Source organism: Chiroxiphia lanceolata, unplaced genomic scaffold, assembly GCF_009829145.1.
Source record: "Chiroxiphia lanceolata isolate bChiLan1 unplaced genomic scaffold, bChiLan1.pri scaffold_49_arrow_ctg1, whole genome shotgun sequence".
Taxonomy (NCBI): domain Eukaryota; kingdom Metazoa; phylum Chordata; class Aves; order Passeriformes; family Pipridae; genus Chiroxiphia; species Chiroxiphia lanceolata.
The window spans coordinates 78,992-100,498 of record NW_022476524.1 but is presented as its reverse complement, the minus strand read 5'-3'; the positions used below and the strand labels follow the sequence as shown (position 1 = coordinate 100,498).

The 21,507-nt window shown below is 63.7% G+C and overlaps 1 protein-coding gene and 1 long non-coding RNA gene across 2 annotated transcripts in view; both read left to right on the top strand.

The window, feature by feature from the left end:
- The window catches only part of C3 (complement C3), a 45,485-nt gene extending 24,217 nt beyond the window's left edge, over positions 1 to 21,268 (top strand). Inside the window, exons 15-33 of the mRNA XM_032677295.1 lie at positions 1,814 to 1,880; positions 3,266 to 3,352; positions 3,829 to 4,032; positions 4,437 to 4,512; positions 4,912 to 5,071; positions 6,389 to 6,484; positions 6,577 to 6,727; positions 8,061 to 8,224; positions 10,405 to 10,563; positions 11,996 to 12,146; positions 12,257 to 12,308; positions 13,577 to 13,664; positions 14,675 to 14,764; positions 15,351 to 15,456; positions 15,575 to 15,664; positions 16,673 to 16,759; positions 17,680 to 17,763; positions 19,467 to 19,602; positions 21,040 to 21,268. Coding sequence (XP_032533186.1) covers positions 1,814 to 1,880; positions 3,266 to 3,352; positions 3,829 to 4,032; positions 4,437 to 4,512; positions 4,912 to 5,071; positions 6,389 to 6,484; positions 6,577 to 6,727; positions 8,061 to 8,224; positions 10,405 to 10,563; positions 11,996 to 12,146; positions 12,257 to 12,308; positions 13,577 to 13,664; positions 14,675 to 14,764; positions 15,351 to 15,456; positions 15,575 to 15,664; positions 16,673 to 16,759; positions 17,680 to 17,763; positions 19,467 to 19,602; positions 21,040 to 21,181 — 2,190 coding nt within the window. The 3' untranslated portion in view covers positions 21,182 to 21,268. The remainder of the gene's footprint in view (positions 1 to 1,813; positions 1,881 to 3,265; positions 3,353 to 3,828; positions 4,033 to 4,436; positions 4,513 to 4,911; positions 5,072 to 6,388; positions 6,485 to 6,576; positions 6,728 to 8,060; positions 8,225 to 10,404; positions 10,564 to 11,995; positions 12,147 to 12,256; positions 12,309 to 13,576; positions 13,665 to 14,674; positions 14,765 to 15,350; positions 15,457 to 15,574; positions 15,665 to 16,672; positions 16,760 to 17,679; positions 17,764 to 19,466; positions 19,603 to 21,039) is intronic.
- Positions 7,029 to 7,644, top strand: LOC116781640. The gene is made up of 3 exons (XR_004354925.1): positions 7,029 to 7,125; positions 7,301 to 7,358; positions 7,475 to 7,644. It is a non-coding gene; the product is annotated as an uncharacterized LOC116781640 (long non-coding RNA).
- Positions 21,269 to 21,507: the final 239 nt, after the last annotated feature.

The window sequence follows — 21,507 nt, the reverse complement described above, 5'->3', positions numbered from 1 at the left end:
GGGGTGGTGGTGAGTGGCCCCTGGGTGGTGGTGAGTGACCCCTCGGGGGTGAGTGGCCCCTTGGGGTGAGTGGCCCTGGGGTGGTGGTGGGTGGCCCTTCGGGGGTGAGTGGCCCTCAGGTGGGGGTGAGTGGCCCCTGGGTGGGGGTGAGTGGCCCCTGGGTGGTGGTGAGTGGCCCTGGGGTGGTGGTGAGTGGCCCCCGGGTGGTGGTGAGTGGCCCTGGGGTGGTGGTGAGTGGCCCCCGGGTGGTGGTGAGTGGCCCTGGGGTGGTGGTGAGTGCCCCTCGGAGTGAGTGGCCCCCGAGTGGTGGTGAGTGGCCTTTGGGTGGTGGTGAGTGGCCCTGGGGTGGTGGTGAGTGGCCCCTGGGTGGTGGTGAGTGGCCCCTCGGGGGTGAGTGGCCCTCAGGTGGTGGTGAGTGGCCCTGGGATGGTGGTGAGTGGCCCCTGGGTGGTGGTGAGTGGCCCCTCGGGGGTGAGTGGCCCACAGGTGGTGGTGAGTGGCCCCCGGGTGGTGGTGAGTGGCCCTGGGGTGGGGGTGAGTGGCCCTCGGAGTGAGTGACCCCCGGGTGGTGGTGAGTGGCCTTTGGGTGGTGGTGAGTGGCCCCTCGGAGTGAGTGGCCCTGGGGTGGTGGTGAGTGGCCCTCGGGGTTGAGTGGCCCCTCGGGGCACCGGGGATGCCCCTTGGGTGTCCTCAGCACGGGGACATTTAAGACATTTCAAGGCATTTAAGGAATCCCCTAAACCTTGGGAAGATTCCTTGCAACTCGAAGGATCCCCAAAACCTTGGGAGAACTCCAAGACATTCAAGGGATCCCCTAAACCTTGGGAGGACTCCCTGGGGCTTGAGGGATCCCCTAAACCTTGGGAGGACTCCAAGACATTCAAGGGATCCCCGAAACCTTGGGAAGGCTCCTTGGGTGTTGAGGAATCCCCTAAACCTTGGGAAGACCCTCTGGGGCTTGAGGGGTCTTCTAAGCCTTGGGAGGACTCCTTGGGGCTTGAGGGATCCCTGAAACCTTGGGAGGACTCCAAGACATTCAAGGGATCCCCTAAACCTTGGGAGAACTCCCTGGGGTTCAAGGGATCCCCAAAACCTTGGGAGAACTCCAAGACATTCAAGGGATCCCCAACACCTTGGGGAACTCCTTGGGACTTGAAGGATCCCCTAAACCTTGGGAGAACTCCATGACATTCAAGGGATCCCCTAAACCTTGGGAGGACTCTTTGGGGCTTGAGGGGTCTTCTAAGCCTTGGGAGGACTCCTTGGGGCTTGAGGGATCCCCGAAACCTTGGGAGGACTCCTCGGGCCTCAAAGGATCCCCAAAACCTTGAGAGGACTCCTTGGGGCTTGAAGGATCCCCTAAACCTTGGGAGGACTCCAAGACATTCAAGGGATCCCCAAAACCTTGGGAGAACTCCAAGACATTCAAGGGATCCCCGAAACCTTGGGCGGACTCCAAGACATTCAAGGGATCCCCTAAACCTTGGGCGGACTCCTCGGGACTCAAAGGATCCCCAAAACCTTGGGAGAACTCCTTGGGACTTGAGGGATCCCCTAAACCTTGGGAGGACTCCAAGACATTCAAGGGATCCCCTAAACCTTGGGAGGACTCTCTGGGGCTCGAGGGATCCCCAAAACCTTGGGAGGTCTCTGAGGCGTCTTTGGGGACAGGGGACACCCCCTAAACTGGTGTGTCACACCCCCTGGGGGTGCTGGCCTGTACTGGGACCCCTTTCCCGGACAATCCGGAGGGGTTGGGAAGGGGGGACCCCAAAACCGGCCCCAGTGACGGTGTCGGATCTGCCCCGGGCAGCCCGAGGGGATGAGGCTGGAGAAGACGGTGAAGATCATCGAGCTGGACCCACAGAACAAGGGAGTCAGTGAGTGACCAGGGGGGCCCCGACCCCAAAGGGGGGGGTCCCAGCCAGGGGGGGACCCCCAGGACAACGGGATGGACCCCTGTGGGGGTGGGACGTCCTGGGGGATGGAGGATGTGCCCCCGAGGGCGGGTTTGGGGCATCCTGGGGGACAAGGGAAGTCCCACTGGGGGTCTGGGATATTTTGGGATCAAGGGAAACCCCACTGTGGGTCTGGGACATTTTGGGATCAAGGGAAACCCCACTGTGGGTCTGGGACATCTTGGGGTCAAGGGAAGCCCCACTGGGGGTCTGGGACATTTTGGGGTCAAGGGAAGTCCCACTGTGGGTCTGGGATATTTTGGAGACAAGGGAAGCCTCACTGGGGGTCTGGGATATTTTGGGGCCAGACAAAGGAAGCCCCACTGGGGGTCTGGGACATTTTGGGATCAAGGGAAGCCCCACTGGGGGTCTGGGACATCTTGGGGGACAAGGGAAGCCCCACTGGGGGTCTGGGACATCTTGGGGGACAAGGGAAGCCCCACTGGGGGTCTGGGACATCTTGGGGGACAAGGGAAGCCCCACTGGGGGTCTGGGACATCTTGGGGGACAAGGGAAGCCCCACTGGGGGTCTGGGACATTTTGGGATCAAGGGAAGCCCCACTGTGGGTCTGGGTTGGGTTGAGGGACCAGAGAAGCCCCACTGTGGATCTGGGACATTTTGGGGGACAAGGGAAATCCCACTGTGGGTCTGGGACATTCTGGGGACAAGTGAAGCCCCACTGTAGGTCTGGGATATTTTGGGGACGAGGGAAGCCCCACTGTGGGTCTGGGACATTTTGGGGGACAAGGGAAGTCCCACTGGGGGTCTGGGACATCTTGGGGTCAAGGGAAGCCCCACTGTGGGTCTGGGTTGTGTTGAGGGACCAGAGAAGCCCCACTGTGGATCTGGGACATTTTGGGGGATAAGGGAAGCCCCACTGGGGGTCTGGGATATTTTGGGGCCAGACAAGGGAAGCCCCACTGTGGGTCTGGGATATTTTGGGGTCAAGAGAAGTCCCACTGAGGGTCTGGGACATTTTGGGATCAAGGGAAGTCCCACTGTGGGTCTGGGATATTTTTGGGGTCAAGGGAAGCCCCACTGGGGGTCTGGGATGTCTTGGGGTCAAGGGACACCCCACTGTGGAATTGGGGCATCCCAGGAAATGAGGGGGGTCCTGCTGTGGGTCTGGGGTGTCTTGGGGGCCAAGGGACACCCCACCACGGAATTGGGGCATCTCAAGGGAGAAGGGACATCCAGAAGTGACCCTGGAAGGTCTTGAGGCCCCAGGGACATCCTGGGGCAGGGCTGGGTCACCTCGGGGCTTGGGGACAAGAAGGATTTGGGGTGACCCCCCTCTGCCCCGCAGACGGGGTGCAGGAGGAGCGGGTGAAGGCGGCGGATCTGTCCGACATCGTCCCCGACACCGAACCCGAGACCAAAGTCAGCATCCAGGGTGAGCTCCGGGCTGGGGACACCCCCGGGGACACCCTGTGGGGTGGGAGGGGAGGGGACACCCCCAGGGACACCCTGTGGGGTGGGAGGGGAGGGGACACCCTGTGGGGTGGGAAGGGACACCCCCGGGGACACCGTGTGGGGTGGGAGAGGACACCCCTGTGGGGTGAGGGGAAAGGGGACACCCTCGGAGACACCCTGTGGAGTGGGAGGGGAGGGGACACCCCCAGGGACACCCTGTGGGGTGGGAAGGGACACGCCCGGGGACACCCTGTGGGGTGGGAGGGGAGACCCTCAGGGACACCCTGTGGAGTGGGAGGGGAGGGGACACCCTCAGAGACACCCTGTGGGGTGGGAGGGGAGGGGACACCCTCAGGGACACCCTGTGGGGTTGGAGGGGACATCACCGGGGACACCCTGTGGGGTGGGAGGGGAGGGGACCCCCCCGGCCTGACCGGCCCCCCGGCCGTGGCGCAGGGAACCCCGTGTCCATCCTGGTGGAGAAGGCCATCGACGGGGACAAGCTGAAGCACCTGATCACGGTGCCCTCGGGCTGCGGGGAGCAGAACATGATCGCCCTGACCCCCACCGTCATCGCCACCCACTACCTGGACAGCACCCAGCAGTGGGAGAGCTTCGGGCTGGACCGCAGGGCCGGGACCATCGAGCTCATCAGGAAGGGTGAGGACATGGGGACATCTCCCTGGGCAGTGGGGACATGGGGACATCCCCCCCGGCGGGTGAGGACATGGGGACATCCCCCCCGGGGGGCAGGGACATGGGGACATCCCCCTGGGCAGTTGGGACATGGGGACATCCCCCCCGGGGGCGGGGACATGGGGACATCCCCCCCGGGGGGCAGAGACATGGGGACATCCCCCCCGCGGGCGGGGACATGGGGACATCCCCCCGGGGGGCGGGAATGGCCCCAAAGGGTGGGAATGTCCTCCCAGGGTGGGAATGTCCTCTAAGGGACATTGGGAATGTTCCCCAAGGATGGGAATGCCACCCTTGTGTTGACCAACACCTGGAGGGCGTCGGTGGCCTGCCCACGCCCCTGACCCCACCCCTCGTCCCCTCCCCAGGTTACGTCCAACAATTGGCCTTCAAGAAACCCGACAACTCCTACGCCGCCTTCATCGGCCGCCCCTCCAGCACCTGGTGAGGGAGCGGGGCCACCAAAAACCCCCCTGGGGCCGGGTGTCACCTCCCCAAGCCAGGGAACCCCAAACATCCCTCCCCAAACCAGGGAATCCCAAACATCCCTCCCCAAACCAGGGAACCTCAAACATCCCTCCCCAAACCAGGGAACCCCAAACATCCCTCCCCAAACCAGGGAACCCCAAACATCCCTCCCCAAACCAGGGAATCCCAAACATCCCTCCCCAAACCAGGGAACCCCAAACATCCCTCCCCAAACCAGGGAACCCCAAACATCCCTCCCCAAACCAGGGAACCCCAACCATCCCTCCCCAAACTGGGGAACCCCAACCATCCCTCCCCAAACCAGGGAACCCCAAACATTGGGAGGTGACCCCCCTGTCCCCCCCCCGTCCCCAGGCTGACCGCCTACGTGGTCAAAGTGTTCTCCATGGCCCAGAAGCTGACGGACATCGAGCCCGAGGTCATTTGCGGGGCCGTCAAGTGGCTCATCCTCAACAAGCAGAAGCCGGACGGGATCTTCCAGGAGGACGCTCCCGTCATCCACCAGGAGATGATTGTAGGGAGGGGACACCAACCCTGGGATTCCCTGGTTTGGGATTCCCTGGTTTGGGGAGGGATGTTTGGGGTTCCCTTGTTTGGGGAGGGATGTTTGGGATTCCCTGGTTTGGGGAGGGATGGTTGGGATTCCATGGATTGGGGAGGGATGTTTGGGGTTCCCTGGTTTGGGGAGGGATGGTTGGGGTTCCAGGGATTGGGGAGGGATGTTTGGGGTTCCCAGGCTTGGGGAGGGATGTTTGGGATTCCCTGGTTTGGGGAGGGATGTTTTGGGATTCCCTGGTTTGGGGAGGGATGTTTGGGATTCCCTGTTTTGGGGAGGGATGTTTGGGGTTCCCAGGCTTGGGGAGGGATGTTTGGGGTTCCCTGGTTTGGGTTGGGATGTTTGGGGTTCCCTGGTTTGGGGAGGGATGTTTGGGGTTCCCTGACCTGGGGAGGGATGTTTGGGGTTCTCTGGTTTGGGGAGGGATGTTTGGGATTCCCTGTTTTGGGGAGGGATGTTTGGGGTTCCCTGATTTGGGTTGGGATGTTTGGGATTCCCTGGTTTGGGGAGCGATGTTTGGGATTCCCTGTTTTGGGTTAGGATGTTTAGGATTCCCTGGTTTGGAGAGGGATGTTTGGGATGAGCTGTTGGGGTAGAAGGACCCCGCCGGGTGATGGGACATCGGGGAGAAGGGTGGGGACATTGGGGACATTGGGGACAGGGAGGGGACAGGGAGGACATTGGGGACAGGGAGGACATTGAGGACATCGGGGGACAGGGAGGGGAACAGGGAGGACATTGGGGACCTTGGGGACAGGGAGGGGAACGGGGAGGACATTGGGGACATCAGGGGACAGGGAGGGGAACAGGGAGGACATTGGGGACCTTGGGGACAGGGAGGGGAACGGGGAGGACATTGAGGACCTTGGGGACAGGGAGGGGAACGGGGAGGACATTGGGGACCTTGGGGACAGGGAGGACATTGGGGACATCAGGGGACAGGGAGGGGATGGGAAGGATATTGAGGACTGGGAGGGGACAGGGAGGAAATTGGGGACATTGGGGACAGGAAGGGGAATGGGGAGGACGCTGGGGACATTGTGGACATCAGGGGACAGGGAGGACATTGGGGACAGGGAGGGGACAGGGAGGACATTGTGGACATCAAGGGGCACGGAGGGAACAGGGACAGGTCCTGCTGGGCCCCCCCGATGCCGAGGTGTGTCCCATGTCCCCTGTCCCGTGTCCCCTGTCCCGTGTCCCATATCCCATGTCCCCTGTCCCGTGTCCCATGTCCCGTGTCTCATATCCCGTGTCCCGTGTCCCGCCCCACAGGGGGGTTACAAGGGGGCCGAGCCCGAGGTGTCCCTCACCGCCTTCGTCCTCGTGGCGCTGGAGGAGGCCCGGGAGATCTGCAAGGACCACGTCAACGTGAGTGACCCCCTCAGGTGACCCTCCCCGGCCACCCCCCGCCCGGTCGGGGCCACCTGAGGACCCCAACTGTGTGTCCCCCCCCTGCCCAGAACCTGGACTGGAGCATCAACAAGGCCGCCGAGTTCCTGGGCCGGCGCTACGAGCAGCTGGCCCGGCCCTACACGGTGGCCCTGAGCTCCTACGCGCTGGCCCTGGCCGGCAAGCTCAAGAGCGAGAAGGTCCTCATGAAGTTCTCCAAAGGTGACGCCTCCATTTGGGCCCTTCAGGAGTCAAATTTAGGGCAGAGGGAGGTGTTTGGGGGGTCCCTGGGGTGGGAGGAGGTGTTTGTGGGGTCCCTGGTGCTGGGGAGGTGGTTTTGGGGTACTTGGGGTGGTTCTGGGGTCCCTGGTGAAGCTCAAGAGCGAGAAGGTCCTCATGAAGTTCTCCAAAGGTGACGCCTCCATTTGGGCCCTTCAGGAGTCAAATTTAGGGCAGAGGGAGGTGTTTGGGGGGTCCCTGGGGTCGGAGGAGGTGTTTGTGGGGTCCTTGGGGTGAGGGGGTCCCTGGTGAAGCTCAAGAGCGAGAAGGTCCTCATGAAGTTCTCCAAAGGTGACGCTTCGATTCGGGCCCTTCGGGAGCCGAATTTGGGGTGGGGGGAGGTGTTTGTGGGGTCCCTGGTGCTGGGGAGGTTTTTTGGGGGTCCCCAGTGCCAGGGAGGTGTTTTTGGGGTCCCTGACTATGGGGAGGTGTTTATGGGTTCCCTGGCTATGGGCAGGGTGTTTTTGAAGTCCCGGGCTTTGGAGAGATGTTTTTGGGTTCCCTGGCTACGGGGAGGTGTTTTGGGGGTCCCTGGCCCCAGGAAGGTTTTTTGGGGGTCCCTGGTGCCAGGGAGGTGTTTTTGGGATCCCTGGTGCTGGAGAGGTGTTTGTGGGGTCCCTGACACTGGTGAGGTGTTTGTGGGGTCCCTGGCACTGGTGAGGTGTTTGTGGGGTCCCTGACGCCAGGGAGGTGTTTTTGGGGTCCCTGATGTGGGAGGAGGTTTTTGTGGGGTCCCTGGTGCTAGGGAGGTGTTTTTGGGATCCCTGGTGCTGGAGAGGTGTTTGTGGGGTCCCTGACACTGGTGAGGTGTTTGTGGGGTCCCTGGCACCAGGGAGGTGTTTTTGGGGTCCCTGATGTGGGAGGAGGTTTTTATGGGGTCCCTGGTGCTGGGGAGGTTTTTTTGGGGTCCCTGGTGCCAGGGAGATATTTTTGGGGTCCCCGGTGCTGGAGAGGTGTTTATGGGGTCCCTGGTGCTGGGGGGCGGTTGTTTTTGGGGTCCCTGGCACTGGTGAGGTGTTTGTGGGGTCCCTGGTGCCAGGGAGGTGGTTTTGGGGTCCCTGATGTGGGAGGAGGTTTTTGTGGGGTCCCTGGTGCTGGGGAGATGTTTTTGGGGTCCCTCGTGCCGGGGAGGTGTTTCTGGGGTCACTGGTGTGGGAGAAGATGGTTCTGGGATCCCTGGTGCCAGGGAGGTGTTTTTGGGGTCCCTGGCTGTGGGGAGGGTGTTTTTGGGGTCCCTGACACTGGGGAGGTGCTGAGGGTCCCCCGTCCCCCCCAGGTGGGCAGAGCTGGGAGGAGCGGAACGCCCGGACCTACAACATCGAGGGCACGTCCTACGCGCTGCTGGCCCTGCTGCACATGAAGAAGCCGGAGCTGGCGGGGCCCGTGGTGCGCTGGCTCGCCCAGCAGAACTACTTCGGGGGCGGCTACGGCTCCACCCAGGTGGGCTACGGACCCCCCCCCTGGCACCCGGGGGCGGTTCTGGGGTCCCCGGTGAAGCTTCGAGGTGGAGTCTCAGAACTGGGGTTCGGAGGGGGTTCTGGGGTCCCTGGTGAAGCTCTGAGGTGGAGCCTCACCTGGGGCTCAGAATTCGGGTCGGAAAGGGGGTTCTGGGGTCCCTGGTGAAACTCTGAGGTGGAACCTCACCTGGGGCTCAGAATTGGGGTCGGGAAGGGGGTTCTGTGGTCTGTGATGAAGCTCCAAGGTGGAGCCTCACCTGGGGCTGAGAATTAGGGTTGGGGAGGGATTTCTGGGGTCCCTGGTGAAACTCTGAGGTGGAGCCTCACCTGGAGCTCAGAATTGGGGTCAGGGGAGGCAGTTCTGGGGTTCCTGGTGAAGCTCTGAGGTGGAGTCTCACCTGGAGCTCAGAATTGGGGTCGGGGAGGGATTTCTGGGGTCCCTGGTGAAACTCTGAGGTGGAACCTCACCTGGGGCTCAGAATTGGGATTGGGAAGGGGGTTCTGGGGTACCCGCTGAAACTCTGAGGTGGAGCCTCACCTGGGGCTCAGAATTGGGGTTGGGAAGGGATTTCTGGGGTCCCTGCTGAAGCTCTGAGGTGGAGCCTCACCTGGGGCTGAGAATTAGGGTTGGGGAGGGATTTCTGGGGTCCCTGGTGAAACTCTGAGGTGGAGCCTCATCTGGGGCTCAGAATTTTGGTTGGGAAGGGGGTTCTGGGGTCTCTGATGAAACTCCAAGGTGGAGCCTCACCTGGGGCTCAAAATTGGGGTCAGGGGAGGCAGTTCTGGGGTCCCTGGTGAAGCTCTGAGGTGGAGCCTCACCTGGGGCTCAGAATTGGGGTTGGGGAGGGATTTCTGGGGTCCCTGGTGAAGCTCCGAGGTAGAGTCTCACCTGGGGCTCAGAATTGGGGTTGAGGAGGGATTTCTGGGGTCCCTGGTGAAGCTCCGAGGTAGAGTCTCACCTGGGGCTCAGAATTGGGGTTGGGGAGGGATTTCTGGGGTCCCCAGTGAAGCTCAACAGGGTCCTTGTAAAGTTCCCCAAAGGTGGCACCCAGGGACACATCCTGACCTTGTGGCCCCTTGGGGACACCTCCTGTCCCTGGGGGACACTCCTGGTCCCTGTGATCCTTTGGTGACACCTCCTGTCCCTGGGGACACCTCCTGTCCCTGTGATCCTTTGGGGACACCTCCTGTCCCTGGGGACACCTCCAGACCCTGTGATCCTTTGGGGACATGTCCTGTCCCTGGGGACACATCCTGTCCCTGTGGCCCCTTGGGGACACATCCTATCCTTGGAGACATCTCTAGACCCTAGTGACCCTCAGGGACACTTCTGGACCATGTGATCCCTTGGGGACACCTCCTGTCCCCGGGGACATCTCTGGTCCCTGTGGTCCTTTGGGGACACCTCCTGTCCCTGGGGACACCTCTGGTCCCTGTGACCCCTTGGGGACATCTCTGGACCCTGGGGACCCTCAGGGACACCTCTGGACCACGTGATCCCTTGGAGACACCTCCTATCCCCGGGGGACACTCCTGGTCCCTGTGATCCTTTGGGGACACCTCCTGTCCCTGTGGCCCCTTGGGGACACTTCCTATCCTTGGGGACATTTCTGGACCCTGGGGACCCTCAGGGACGCTTCTGGACCATGTGATCCCTTGGGGACACCTCTGGTCCCTGGACACACATCCTGTCCCTGTGGCCCCTTGGGGACACCTCCTGTCCCTGGGGACACCTCTGGTCCCTGTGACCCCTTGGGGACATCTCTGGACCCTGGGGACCCTCAGGGACACCTCTGGACCACGTGATCCCTTGGGGACACCTCCTATCCCCGGGGGACACTCCTGGTCCCTGTGATCCTTTGGGGACACCTCCTGTCCCTGCAGCTCTTTGGGGACACTTCCTATCCTTGGGGACATCTCTGGACCCTGGGGACCCTCAGGGACGCTTCTGGACCATGTGATCCCTTGGGGACACCTCCTGTCCCTGGGGACACCTCCTGTCCCTGAAGGACACCAGGACCCCCTCAAGGGTCCCCTCCAGGTGCCCCCAGGACACCCCAGGACATCCGTGGGGCCACCCCACACTCGGGGCCACCCGGGGGGGCTTTGGGGCTGCCCCAGGCGGTGTCCCCGAGCCCGGGTGACAGGGGGGTGTCCCCGCAGGCCACCATCCTGGTGTTCCAGGCGCTGGCCCACTACCAAGTGGCGGCTCAGAAGGAGCTGGAGCTCAACCTGGACGTGTCGGTGCTGCTGCCACGCCGGGCCAGCCCCGTCAAATACCGCATCAAGAACAGCAACGCGCTCGTGGCACGGTCTGCTGAGGTACCCTGGCACTGGCACCTGTCACCCTGTCCCTGTCACCTGTCCCTGTCCCTGTCCCTGTCCCCTCTGGGCCGGTGCCATCAAATATCTCATCGAGAACCGCAATGTGCTGGTGGCACGTTCTGCTGAGGTACCTGGCACTGTCACCTGGCACTGTCACCTGGCATCTGTCACCCTGTCTCTGTTACCCTGCCACCTGCCACCCTGTCACCACCCTGTCCCTGTCACCCTGTCTCTGTCACCCTGTCCCTGTCACCTGTCACCCTGTCTCTATTACCCTGGCACCTGTCACCCTGTCACCTGCCACCCTGTCATCACCCTGTCCCTGTCACCTGCCACCCTGTCACCCCATCCCTGTCCCCTGTCGCCTGTCACCACCCTGTCACCTGTCACCACCCTGTCACCTGCCACCCTGTCACCCTGTCACCTGTCACCCTGTCCCTGTCACCTCTCACCTCTCACCTCTCACCCTGTCCCTGTTACCCTGTCCCTGTCACCTGTCACCCTGTCTCTGTTATCCTGTCACCTGTCACCCTGTCCCTGTCACCTGTCGCCTGTCACCCTATCACCTGTTACCCTGCCTCTGTTACCCTGTCACCCTGTTGCCTGTCATGCTGTCCCTGTCACCTCTCACCCTGTCCCTGTTACCCTGTCACCCTGTCCCTGTTACCTGTCACCCTGTCACCTTGTCACTTGTCACCTGTCACCCTGTCCCTGTCACACTGTCCCTGTCACCTGTCACCCTGTCACCTTGTCACTTGTCACCTGTCACCCTGTCCCTGTCATCTGTCACCTGTCACCCTGTCTCTGTTACCCTGTCACCCTGTCACCCCCTTGCTGTGACCTGAAGTGTCCCTGTCACCTTCAAGTCCTCCCTGTCCCCTCCATGTCCTCCAACATCCCTGTCCTCTTCACGTCCCCTTCATGTCCCCTCCCTGTCCCTCCATGTCCTCCAACATCCCTGTCCCTCCTCCCTGTCCCCTCTGTGTCCCCTCTGTGTCCCCTCCCTGTCCCCTTTGTGTCACCTCCATGTCCTCCAACATCCCTGTTCCCTCCATGTCCCCTCTCTGTCCCCTCCCTGTCCCCTCCATGTCCTCCAACATCCCTGTCCCCTCCATGTCCCCTCTCTGTCCCCTCTGTGTCCCCTCCATGTCCTCCAACATCCCTGTCCCCTCCATGTCCCCTCTCTGTCCCCTTTGTGTCACCTCCATGTCCTCCAACATCCCTGTCCCCTCTGTGTCCCTCCCTGTCCCCTCCATGTCCCCTTCACGTCCCCTCCCTGTCCCCTCCATGTCTTCCAACATCCCTGTCCCCTCCATGTCCCGCCACGCTGTTGTCCCCTCCCTGTCCCTGTCCTTTCTCTGTCCCCTCCACGGTCCCTTGTCCCTCCCTGGGGACATCCCTGTCCCCCCAACGGTCCCTGTCCCACCAGACGAAGGTGAACGAGGACTTCACGGTGAAGGCCGAGGGGGTTGGCAAGGGGACAATGACAGTGGTGACCGTCTACAACGCCAAGGTCCCCGACAAGGACGACAAGTGCGACAGCTTCGACCTGCGCGTGCAGGTGGAGGACGTGGCAGTGGGTCAGTGTCCCCAGAGCGTCCCCAATGTGCCCCCGAAGTATCCCCCGTGTGGTACCCCCTGTGTGTCCCCCCCCCCGATGCCCCCTCACGGTCCCCGTGTCCCCGCGCAGGCAAAGAGGAGGAGGACGTCATCAGCTCCATCAAGATCACCATCTGCGCCAGGTTGGGGACCTTGGGGACATCGCGGGGGGGGGGGGGGGAGGTCGGGGACATCCGGGCCAGGGAGGGGGGTGGCAGGGGAGGGACATCGGGGACACTGGGGACAGCAGGGGACACTGGGGACAGCAGGGGACACTGGGGACAGAGAAGGGAATGGGGATATTGGGGACAGGGACAGCGGGGAAAGGATGGGGACACTGGGGACAGGGAGGAGGGTGGTAGGGGAGGGACATCGGGGAGAAGGGACATCGGGGACACTGGGGACAGCAGGGGACACTGGGGACAGGGAGGGGAGTGGCAGGGGAGGGACATCGGGGAGAAGGGACATCGGGGACACTGGGGACAGCAGGGGACACTGGGAATAGGGAAGGGGATGGGGATATTGGGGACAGCAGGGGACACTGGGGACAGAGAGGGGAGTGGCAGGGGAGGGACATCAGGGAGAAGGGACAGTGGGGACACTGGGGACAGCAGGGACGTTGGGGACAGGGAGGGGAATGGGGATACTGGGGACAGAGACATCGGAGAAAGGATGGGGACACTGGGGACAGCAGGGACACTGGGGACAGGGAAGGGGATGGGGATATTGGGGACAGGGACAGAGGGGAAAGAATGGGGACACTGGGGACAGCAGGGGACACTGGGGACAGGGAGGGGAGTGGCAGGAGAGGGATATCAGGGAGAAGGGACATCGGGGACACTGGGGAAAGCAGGGACGTTGGGAGATGGGGATACTGGGGACAGGGACAGCGGGGAAAGGATGGGGACACTGGGGACAGCAGGGGACACTGGGGACAGGGAGAGGGATGGCAGGGATGGGGGACATCAGGGAAAAGGATGGGGACACTGGGGACAGGGAGGGGACAGGGAGGACATTGGGGATGTTGGGGACAGGGACATCAGGGGATGGGGAGGACATTGGGGACAGGGAGGGGAATGGGGACACTGAGGAGAGGGACATCAGGGTAAAGGATGGGGACACTGGGGACAAACAGGGACGTTGGGGACAGGGAAGGGAATGGGGACATTGGGGACAGGGAGGGATATGGGGACACTGGGGACAGGGACATCAATGGTAAAGGATTGGGATGTTGGGGACAGAGAGGGGGCAGGGAGGACATTGGGGACATTGGGGACAGAAAGGGGAACTGGAGCACTGGGGACAGGGACATCAGGGACAAGGACGGGGACACTGGGGACAAACAGGGACAAACTGTAGGGACAGTGGGGGGGTTGGGGACAGGCAGGTGGACTCAACCCTGTCCCCGCAGGCACCTGGGTGACGTGGATGCCACCATGTCCATCCTGGACGTGTCCATGCTGACCGGCTTCACCCCCGACCTGCAGGACCTCAAGAGGGTCAGTGTTGGGACACGGGGACACGGGGGGACATGGGGGGGACACGGGGACATGGGGGGGACACAGGGACACAGGGAGATATGGGGGGGACATGGGAGGACATGGGGGGGACACGGGGACATGGGGGGGCATGAGGGGGACATGGGGGGGACAGGGGGACACGGACGGGACATGGGGGGGCATGAGGGGGACATGGGGGGGACACGGGGGGACATGGGGACATGGAGGGACATGGGGACATGGGGACATGGAGGGACATGGGGGGCACATGGGGACATGGAGGGACATGAGGGGACATGGGGGGACATGGGGGGGACATGGTAGGACATGGGGGGGACACGGGGACATGGGGGGGACTTGGGGGGGGACACAGGGACATGGGGGGGCATGAGGGGGACATGGGGGGGACACAGGGACACAGGGGGACATGGGGACATGGAGGGACATGGAGGGACACGGGGGGGCATGGGGGGGACATGGAGGAACACGGGGACATGGAGAGGACATGGGGGGGACATGGGGGGATATGGGGGGCACACGGGGACATGGAGAGGACATGGGGGGACATGGGGGGACATGGGGGGGACACAGGGACATGGGAGGGACATGGGGACACAGGGACATGTCCCCGGTGTGACGGTGTCTCTGTGTGTCTCTGTGTGTCCCTGTGTGTCCCCGTGTCCCCGGCGTGATGGTGTCTCTGTGTGTCCCTGTGTGTCCCCATGTCCCCGGCGTGACGGTGTCTCTGTGTGTCCCTGTGTGTCCCCGTGTCCCCGGTGTGACGGTGTCCCTGTGTGTCCCTGTGTGTCCCTGTGTGTCCCTGTGTGTCCCCGTATCCCCGGCGTGACGGTGTCCCTGGGTGTCCCTGTGTGTCCCCATGTCCCCGGCGTGACGGTGTCTCTGTGTGTCCCTGGGTGTCCCCGTGTCCCCGGTGTGACGGTGTCCCTGTGTGTCCCCGTGTGTCCCTGTGTGTCCCCGTGTCCCCGGTGTGACGGTGTCCCTGTCCCCAGCTCTCAGAGGGGGTGGACAGGTACATCTCCAAGTTCGAGCTTGACCAGGCACAGTCGGAGCGGAGCAACGTCGTCATTTACCTGGACAAGGTGGGGACAGGGAGGGGACAGGGATGGGACAGGGAGGGGGACAGAGATGGGACGGGGGGAGGACAGGGAAGGGACAGGGATGGGACAGGGAGGAGATAGGGAAGGGACAGGGAAGGGACAGGGATGGGACAGGGAAGGGACAGGGAAGGGACAGGGAGGGGACAGGGATGGGACAGGGAGGAGATAGGGAAGGGACAGGGAGGGGACAGGGATGGGACAGGGAGGGGATAGGGAGGGGAAAGGGATGGGACAGGGATGGGGACAGGGAGGGAACAGGGATGGGACAGGGAGGAGATAGGGAAGGGACAGGGATGGAACAGGGAGGGAACAGGGATGGGACAGGGATGGGGACAGGGTTGGGGACAGGGAGGGGACAGGGATGGAACAGAGATGGGGATGTGAGGGGACAGGGGTGGGAAAAGGGACAAGATGGGACAGGGATGGGGACATGAGAGGACATGTCCCTGTGTCCCCATGTCCTCATTTCCCCATGGCCTCATATCCCTGTGTCCCCGTGTCCCCATGTGTCTCTGTGTCCCCATGTGTCCCCATGTCCCCATGTGTCTCTGTGTCCCCATGTCCCCAGATCTCCCACCGGGCCGAGGAGTGTTTTGCCTTCAAGGCCCACCAGCGCTTCCAGGTTGGGCTCATCCAGCCCGCGGCCGTCACCGTCTACAGCTACTACAAGATCGGTGTGTCCCCTGTCCCCCCTGTCCCCCGGGCCACCCTCGGGTCCCCCCATCCCCTCATGTCCCCTGGGCCACCCTCGGGTCCCTCCTTGTCCCCTCATGTCCCCCGGTGTCCCCACAGACGACCGGTGCACGCGGTTCTACCACCCGGACAAGGAGGGCGGGAAGCTGAGCAAGATCTGCCAGGGGGACGTGTGTCGCTGCGCCGAAGGTGACACGGGGACAGAGGGACACGGGGGTGGGGTGGGACACCAGCGCTGTGGTGATGGGACATGTCATGGCTGTGATGGGGACGTGTCATTGACGAGGTGTCACATGTCATGGCTGTGGTGGGACAGGTCATGGCTGTGATGGGGACATGTCATTGGCAAGGTGTCACATGTCATGGCTGTGGTGGGACAGGTCATGGCTGTGATGGGGACACATCCCTGCCATGGTGGGACATGTCATGGTTGTGATGGGACATGTCGTTGACAAGGTGTCACATGTCATGGCTGTGATGGGGACACACCATTAACAAGGTGTCACATGTCATGGCTGTGATGGGGACACGTCTCTGCCATGGTGGGACATGTCATTGCCATGATGGGACATAGCATTGACAAGGTGTCACATGTCACGACTGTGATGGGGACACATCCCTGTCATGGTGGGACACAGCATTGACAAGGTGTCACATGTCACAACTGTGATGGGGACATGTCCCTGCCATGGTGGGACATGTCATTGCCATGATGGGACATGGCATTGACAAGGTGTCACATGTCACGGCTGTGATGGGGACACCTCCCTGCCATGGTGGGACACAGCTCTGCCATGGTGGGACATGTCCCTGCTATGATAGGACATGGCATTGACAAGGTGTCACATGTCACAGCTGTGATGGGGACATATCCCTGCCGTGGTGGGACATGTCCCTGCTGTGATGGGGACACAGCATTGACAAGGTGTCACATGTCACGGCTGTGATGGGGACACGTCCCTGCCATGATGGGACATGTCCCTGCTGTGATGGGGACACAGCATTGACAAGGTGTCAGATGTCATGGTTGTGACAGGGACACGTCCCTGCCGTGATGGGACACGTCCCTGCCATAGCGGGACACATCCCTGCCATGGTGGGACACATCCCTGCTGTGGTGGGACACGTCCATGCCGTGGTGGGACCTGTCACTGCCACACCAGCCCTTGTCACCTCTGTGTCCCCGCGTCCCCACAGAAAACTGTTTCCAGCGGCGGGACCAGGACGAGCCCCTCACCGTCGAGCAGCGGATCCAGCGCGCCTGCGAGCCAGGGGTGGACTACGGTGGGACACGGGGACACTGGGGACACTGGGGACATTGGGGACATTGAGGACATCAGGGACAATGGGGACATTGGGGATGTTGGGGACATTGGGGATGTTGGGGACATTGGGGACATCAGGCCATGGAAGCACAAAGGGGGGATGTGAGGTCATGGAGGGGGGACTTGGGGTACGGAGGGGACACTGGGGACATTGGGGGACACTGGGGACATTGGGGGATATTAGGGATGTTGGGGACATTGGGGATGTTGGGGACGTTGGGGACATTGGGGACACTGAGGACATTGAGGACATTGGGGACATTGGGGACGTTGGGGATGTTGGGGACATTGGGGACACTGGGGACATTGAGGACATTGGGGACATCAGGTCACGGAAGGACAAGGGGGGATGTGGGATCGTGGAGGGGGGCACAGAGGGGACATTGGGGGACACTGGGGACATTGGGGGGCATTGGGGACACTGAGGACATTGAGGACATTGGGGACATCAGGTCACGGAAGGACAAGGGGGGATGTGGGATCATGGAGGGGGGCACAGAGGGGACATTGGGGACACTGGGGACATTGGGGGGCACTGGGGACATCGGGGACATTGGGGGGACATTGGGGGGACATTGGGGACATTGGGGACATCAGAGACATCAGGGACATCAGGGACATTGGGGACACTAGGGATATCAAAGACATTTGGGACATTGGGGGACATTGGGGACATTGGGGGACATTGGGGACATCAGGTCACGGAAGGACAAGGGGGGATGTGGGGTCGTGGAGGGGGGACTTGGGACACGGGGGGGGACACGAAGGACGTGGGTGGGGACAGGTGGGGCCATAGAAGGGACAGGGATGGGGGGGGACACCTGGGGACACCGAGGGTCCCCCGGTGGGGGGGGTGACACCGCGGTGTCCCCTCCCCAGTGTACAAGGTGCGCTTGGTGGCCGTGGAGGAGACGCCATCCCACGACAACTACGTCATGAACGTCCTGGCCGTCATCAAGATGGGTGCGGCCACCGCGGGGGGACAGCGGGGGCACCGGGGGACACCCGGGGGGACAGCAGGGTCACCTGGGGACACCTGGGAGGACAGGGGCGTCACCCGGCGCTGGGGACACCTGGGGGGACAGTGGGGTCATTGGGGACACCTGGGGGACAGTGGGGTCACCTGAGGACACCTGGGAGGACAGGGGTGTCACCCGGTGCTGGGGACACCTGGGAGGACAGGGGTGTCACTGGGGGACACCTGGGGGACAGTGGGGTCACCTGGCACTGGGGACACCCAGGGGGACAGCGGCATCACCTGAGGACACCCAGGGGGACAGCGGGGGCACCTAGGGACACCCAGGGGGACAACGGGGTCATCCGTGCTGGGGACATCCAAGGGGACAGCGGCATCACCTGGGGACACGCCGGGGGGACAGTGGGGTCACCTGAGGACACCTGGGAGGACAGGGTTGTCACCGGGGACACCCGGGGGGACACCGGGGTCACCTGGGGACATCTGGGGGGACAGCGGGGTCACTGGGGGCACCCAAAGGGACAGCGGGGTCACCTGGCACTGGGGACACCTGGGGGGACAGTGGGGTCATTGGGGGACACCCAGGGGGACAGTGGTGTCACCAGGGGGCAACCCGGGGGGCACCCAGGGGGACAGCGATGTCACCTGGGGGGCACCCGGGGGGAAAGTGGCGTCACCTGGCACTGGGGACACCCGGGGGGACATCAGAGTCACCTGGGGACACCTTTTGGGACAGTGGGGTCACTGGGGACACCCGGGGTGACAGGGGCCTCACCTGGCACTGGGGACACCCAGAGGGACAGCAGCATCACCCGGGGGACTCCCGGGGGGACAGTGGGATCATTGGGGCACCCGGGGGACAGTGGGGTCACCTGGGGCCACCCGGAGGGACAGCAGCATCACCCGGGGGACACCAGGGGGGACATCAGCGTCACCCGGGAGGCACCTGAGGGGACAGCGGGGTCACCGGGGGACACCCGGGGGGGCAGGGGCATCACCCACGTGGGCTGGGGTCACAGGGAGGGCCTGGGGTCGCCTGGCAGTGCTGGGGACACCTGTGGAGAGGAGACACGGAGGGGGGTTGGGGACACCCCAGTGGGTCGGTGTTGTTGTCACCCAAGGGTGCTGGGGACACCAAGGTGGGTTGGGTGCCACCACGGCAGAGACCCTGCTGGGGGGGGGGTTGTCCCTGTTGGTTTGGGGTGCAGGTGACAGGGTGACACATCCTCTGGTGTCCCTGTGGTGTCGGGGTGTAGGTGACACGGTGACACATCCCCTGGGTGTCCCTGTGGTGTCAGGGTGCAGGTGACACGGTGACACATCCTCTGGTGTCCCTGTGGCACCGGGGTGGAGGTGACAGGGTGACACATCCCCTGGGTGTCCCTGTGGTGTCGGGGTGGCGGTGACACGGTGACACATCTTCTGAGTGTCCCTGTGGTGTCAGGGTGCAGGTGACAGGGTGACACATCCCCTGGGTGTCCCTGTTGGTTCAGAGTGGCGGTGACACGGTGACACATCCCCTGGGTGTCCCTGTTGGTTCAGAGTGGCGGTGACACGGTGACACATCCCCTGGGTGTCCCTGTTGGTTCGGGGTGGCAGTGATGGGGTGACACGTCCCCTGGGTGTCCCTGTGGTGTCAGGGTGTAGATGACAGGGTGACACGCCCCCTGAGTGTCCCCTCCTGCCCCAGGCACCGACGAGGACCCGGCGGGCAGCAACAGGACCTTCGTGAGCCACCGGCAGTGTCGCGACGCCCTGAAGCTCGAGCGCGGGCAGGACTACCTGCTCTGGGGGCTGGGCAGCGACCTCTGGGCCACCGGCAGGCAGTAGGGACACGGGGACACGCGGGGACACCGGGGACGGGGGGACACCGGGATACGGGAGGGGACATGGGTGGGGCCTGTGGGGGACACGGGAATGGAGGAACGGGGGACAGGGGGGATGTAGGGGGGACACGGGGGGACACCGGGGAAGGGGGGACAGGGGACACGGGGACACGGGAGGGGACGTGGGTGGGGCCGGGGGGGACACGGGAATGGAGGAACGGGAGATGTAGGGGGGACACAGGGGGACACCGGGGACGGGCGGACAGGGGGACAGTGGGGACATGGGGACAGGGGACACCGGGGACGGGAGGACACGGGGACACGGGAGGGGACGTGGGTGGGACCTTTGGGGACATGGGAATGGAGGAACGGGGGACAGGGGGGATGTAGGGGGGACACGGGGGGACATCGGGGAAGGGGGGACAGGGTGCGTGGGGACACGGGAGGGGACGTGGGTGGGGCCGGGGGGGACACGGGAATGAAGGAACGGGAGACAGGGGGGATTTAGGGGGGACGTCGGACACGGGGGGACACCGGGTACGGGGGGACAGGGGAACAGTGGGGACATGGGGACAGGGGACACGCGGGAACACCGGGGACGGGGGGACAGGGGACGGGGGGACAGGGGGACAGTGGGGACATGGGAACAGGGGACACGGGGGGACACCGGGGACGGGGGGACACCGGGGACGGGGGGACAGGGGGACAGTGGGGACATGGGGAAAGAGGACACGGGGGGACACCGGGGACGGGGGGACACGGGGACACGGGAGGGGACGTGGGTGGGGCCGGGGGGGACACGGGAATGGAGGAACGGGGGACAGGGGGGATGTAGGGGGGACGTCGGGCACGGGGGGACACCGGGGACGGGGAGACAGGGGGACAGTGGGGACAGGGGACACGCGGGGCACCGGGGACGGGGGGGGGACACGGGGACACGGGAGGGGACGTGGGTGGGGCCGGGGGGGAACATGGGAATGGAGGAACGGGGGAGAGGGGGGATGTAGGGGGGACACCGGGACATCGGGGAAGGGGGGACAGGGTGCGTGGGGACACGGGAGGGGACGTGGGTGGGGCCGGGGGGGAACATGGGAATGGAGGAACGGGGGACAGGGGACACGGGGGGACGTCGGGGATGGGGGACATGGGGACAGTGGGGACATGGGGACAGTGGGGACATGGGGCAACACCGGAGACGGGGGGACAGGGGACATGGGGATGTGGGGACAGCGAGGACAGGGGATCGTGGGCACACGCTTGGGGACACAGCTGGGGCTCGTGGGGACACGGGAACCTCGCCCATGTCCCTGCGTGCCGCCCCCCGTGACCGTGTCCCCGTTGTCCCCCGTGTCCTCCCCGTGTTCCCTCCCGTGTACCCCCCCGTGTTCCCCCCCGTGTCCCCCCCTCTGTCCCCCCCGTGTCCCCCCCGTGTCCCAGCTTCTCGTACCTCATCGGGAAGGACACGTGGCTGGAGCGCTGGCCCTCGGAGGGGCAGTGCCAGGACCCCGAGCTCCAGCCCCTCTGCCAGGACTTCGTCCAGTTCTCCGAGGCCATGACCCTGTTCGGGTGCCCCACCTGAGCGCCCGCCCCCCCGCCCGGGGGTGCCCCCCGGACCACCCCCCCGCCTCCTCCTCCCTCTTTTTTTGGTTAAAAAAGTCCTTTCTGAGAGCCTGGCTCGGGATTTCCCCGGAGGGGGGGGGGTTGTGGGGACGTTCTAGGGGACACAGGAGGGGACTCCGGTGGGGTGGGGTCATCGTCGGGGTTGGGGGGACTTTGTCGGGGAGAAGGGGGTGGGGAGGACTCTGGGGAGGGGCTCCGTAAGGGATGATGGGGTCATGAGGACACCCCAGGGGATGTGGGGACATCATAGAGGACAAGGGGACACCATAGGGGACAAGGGGACTT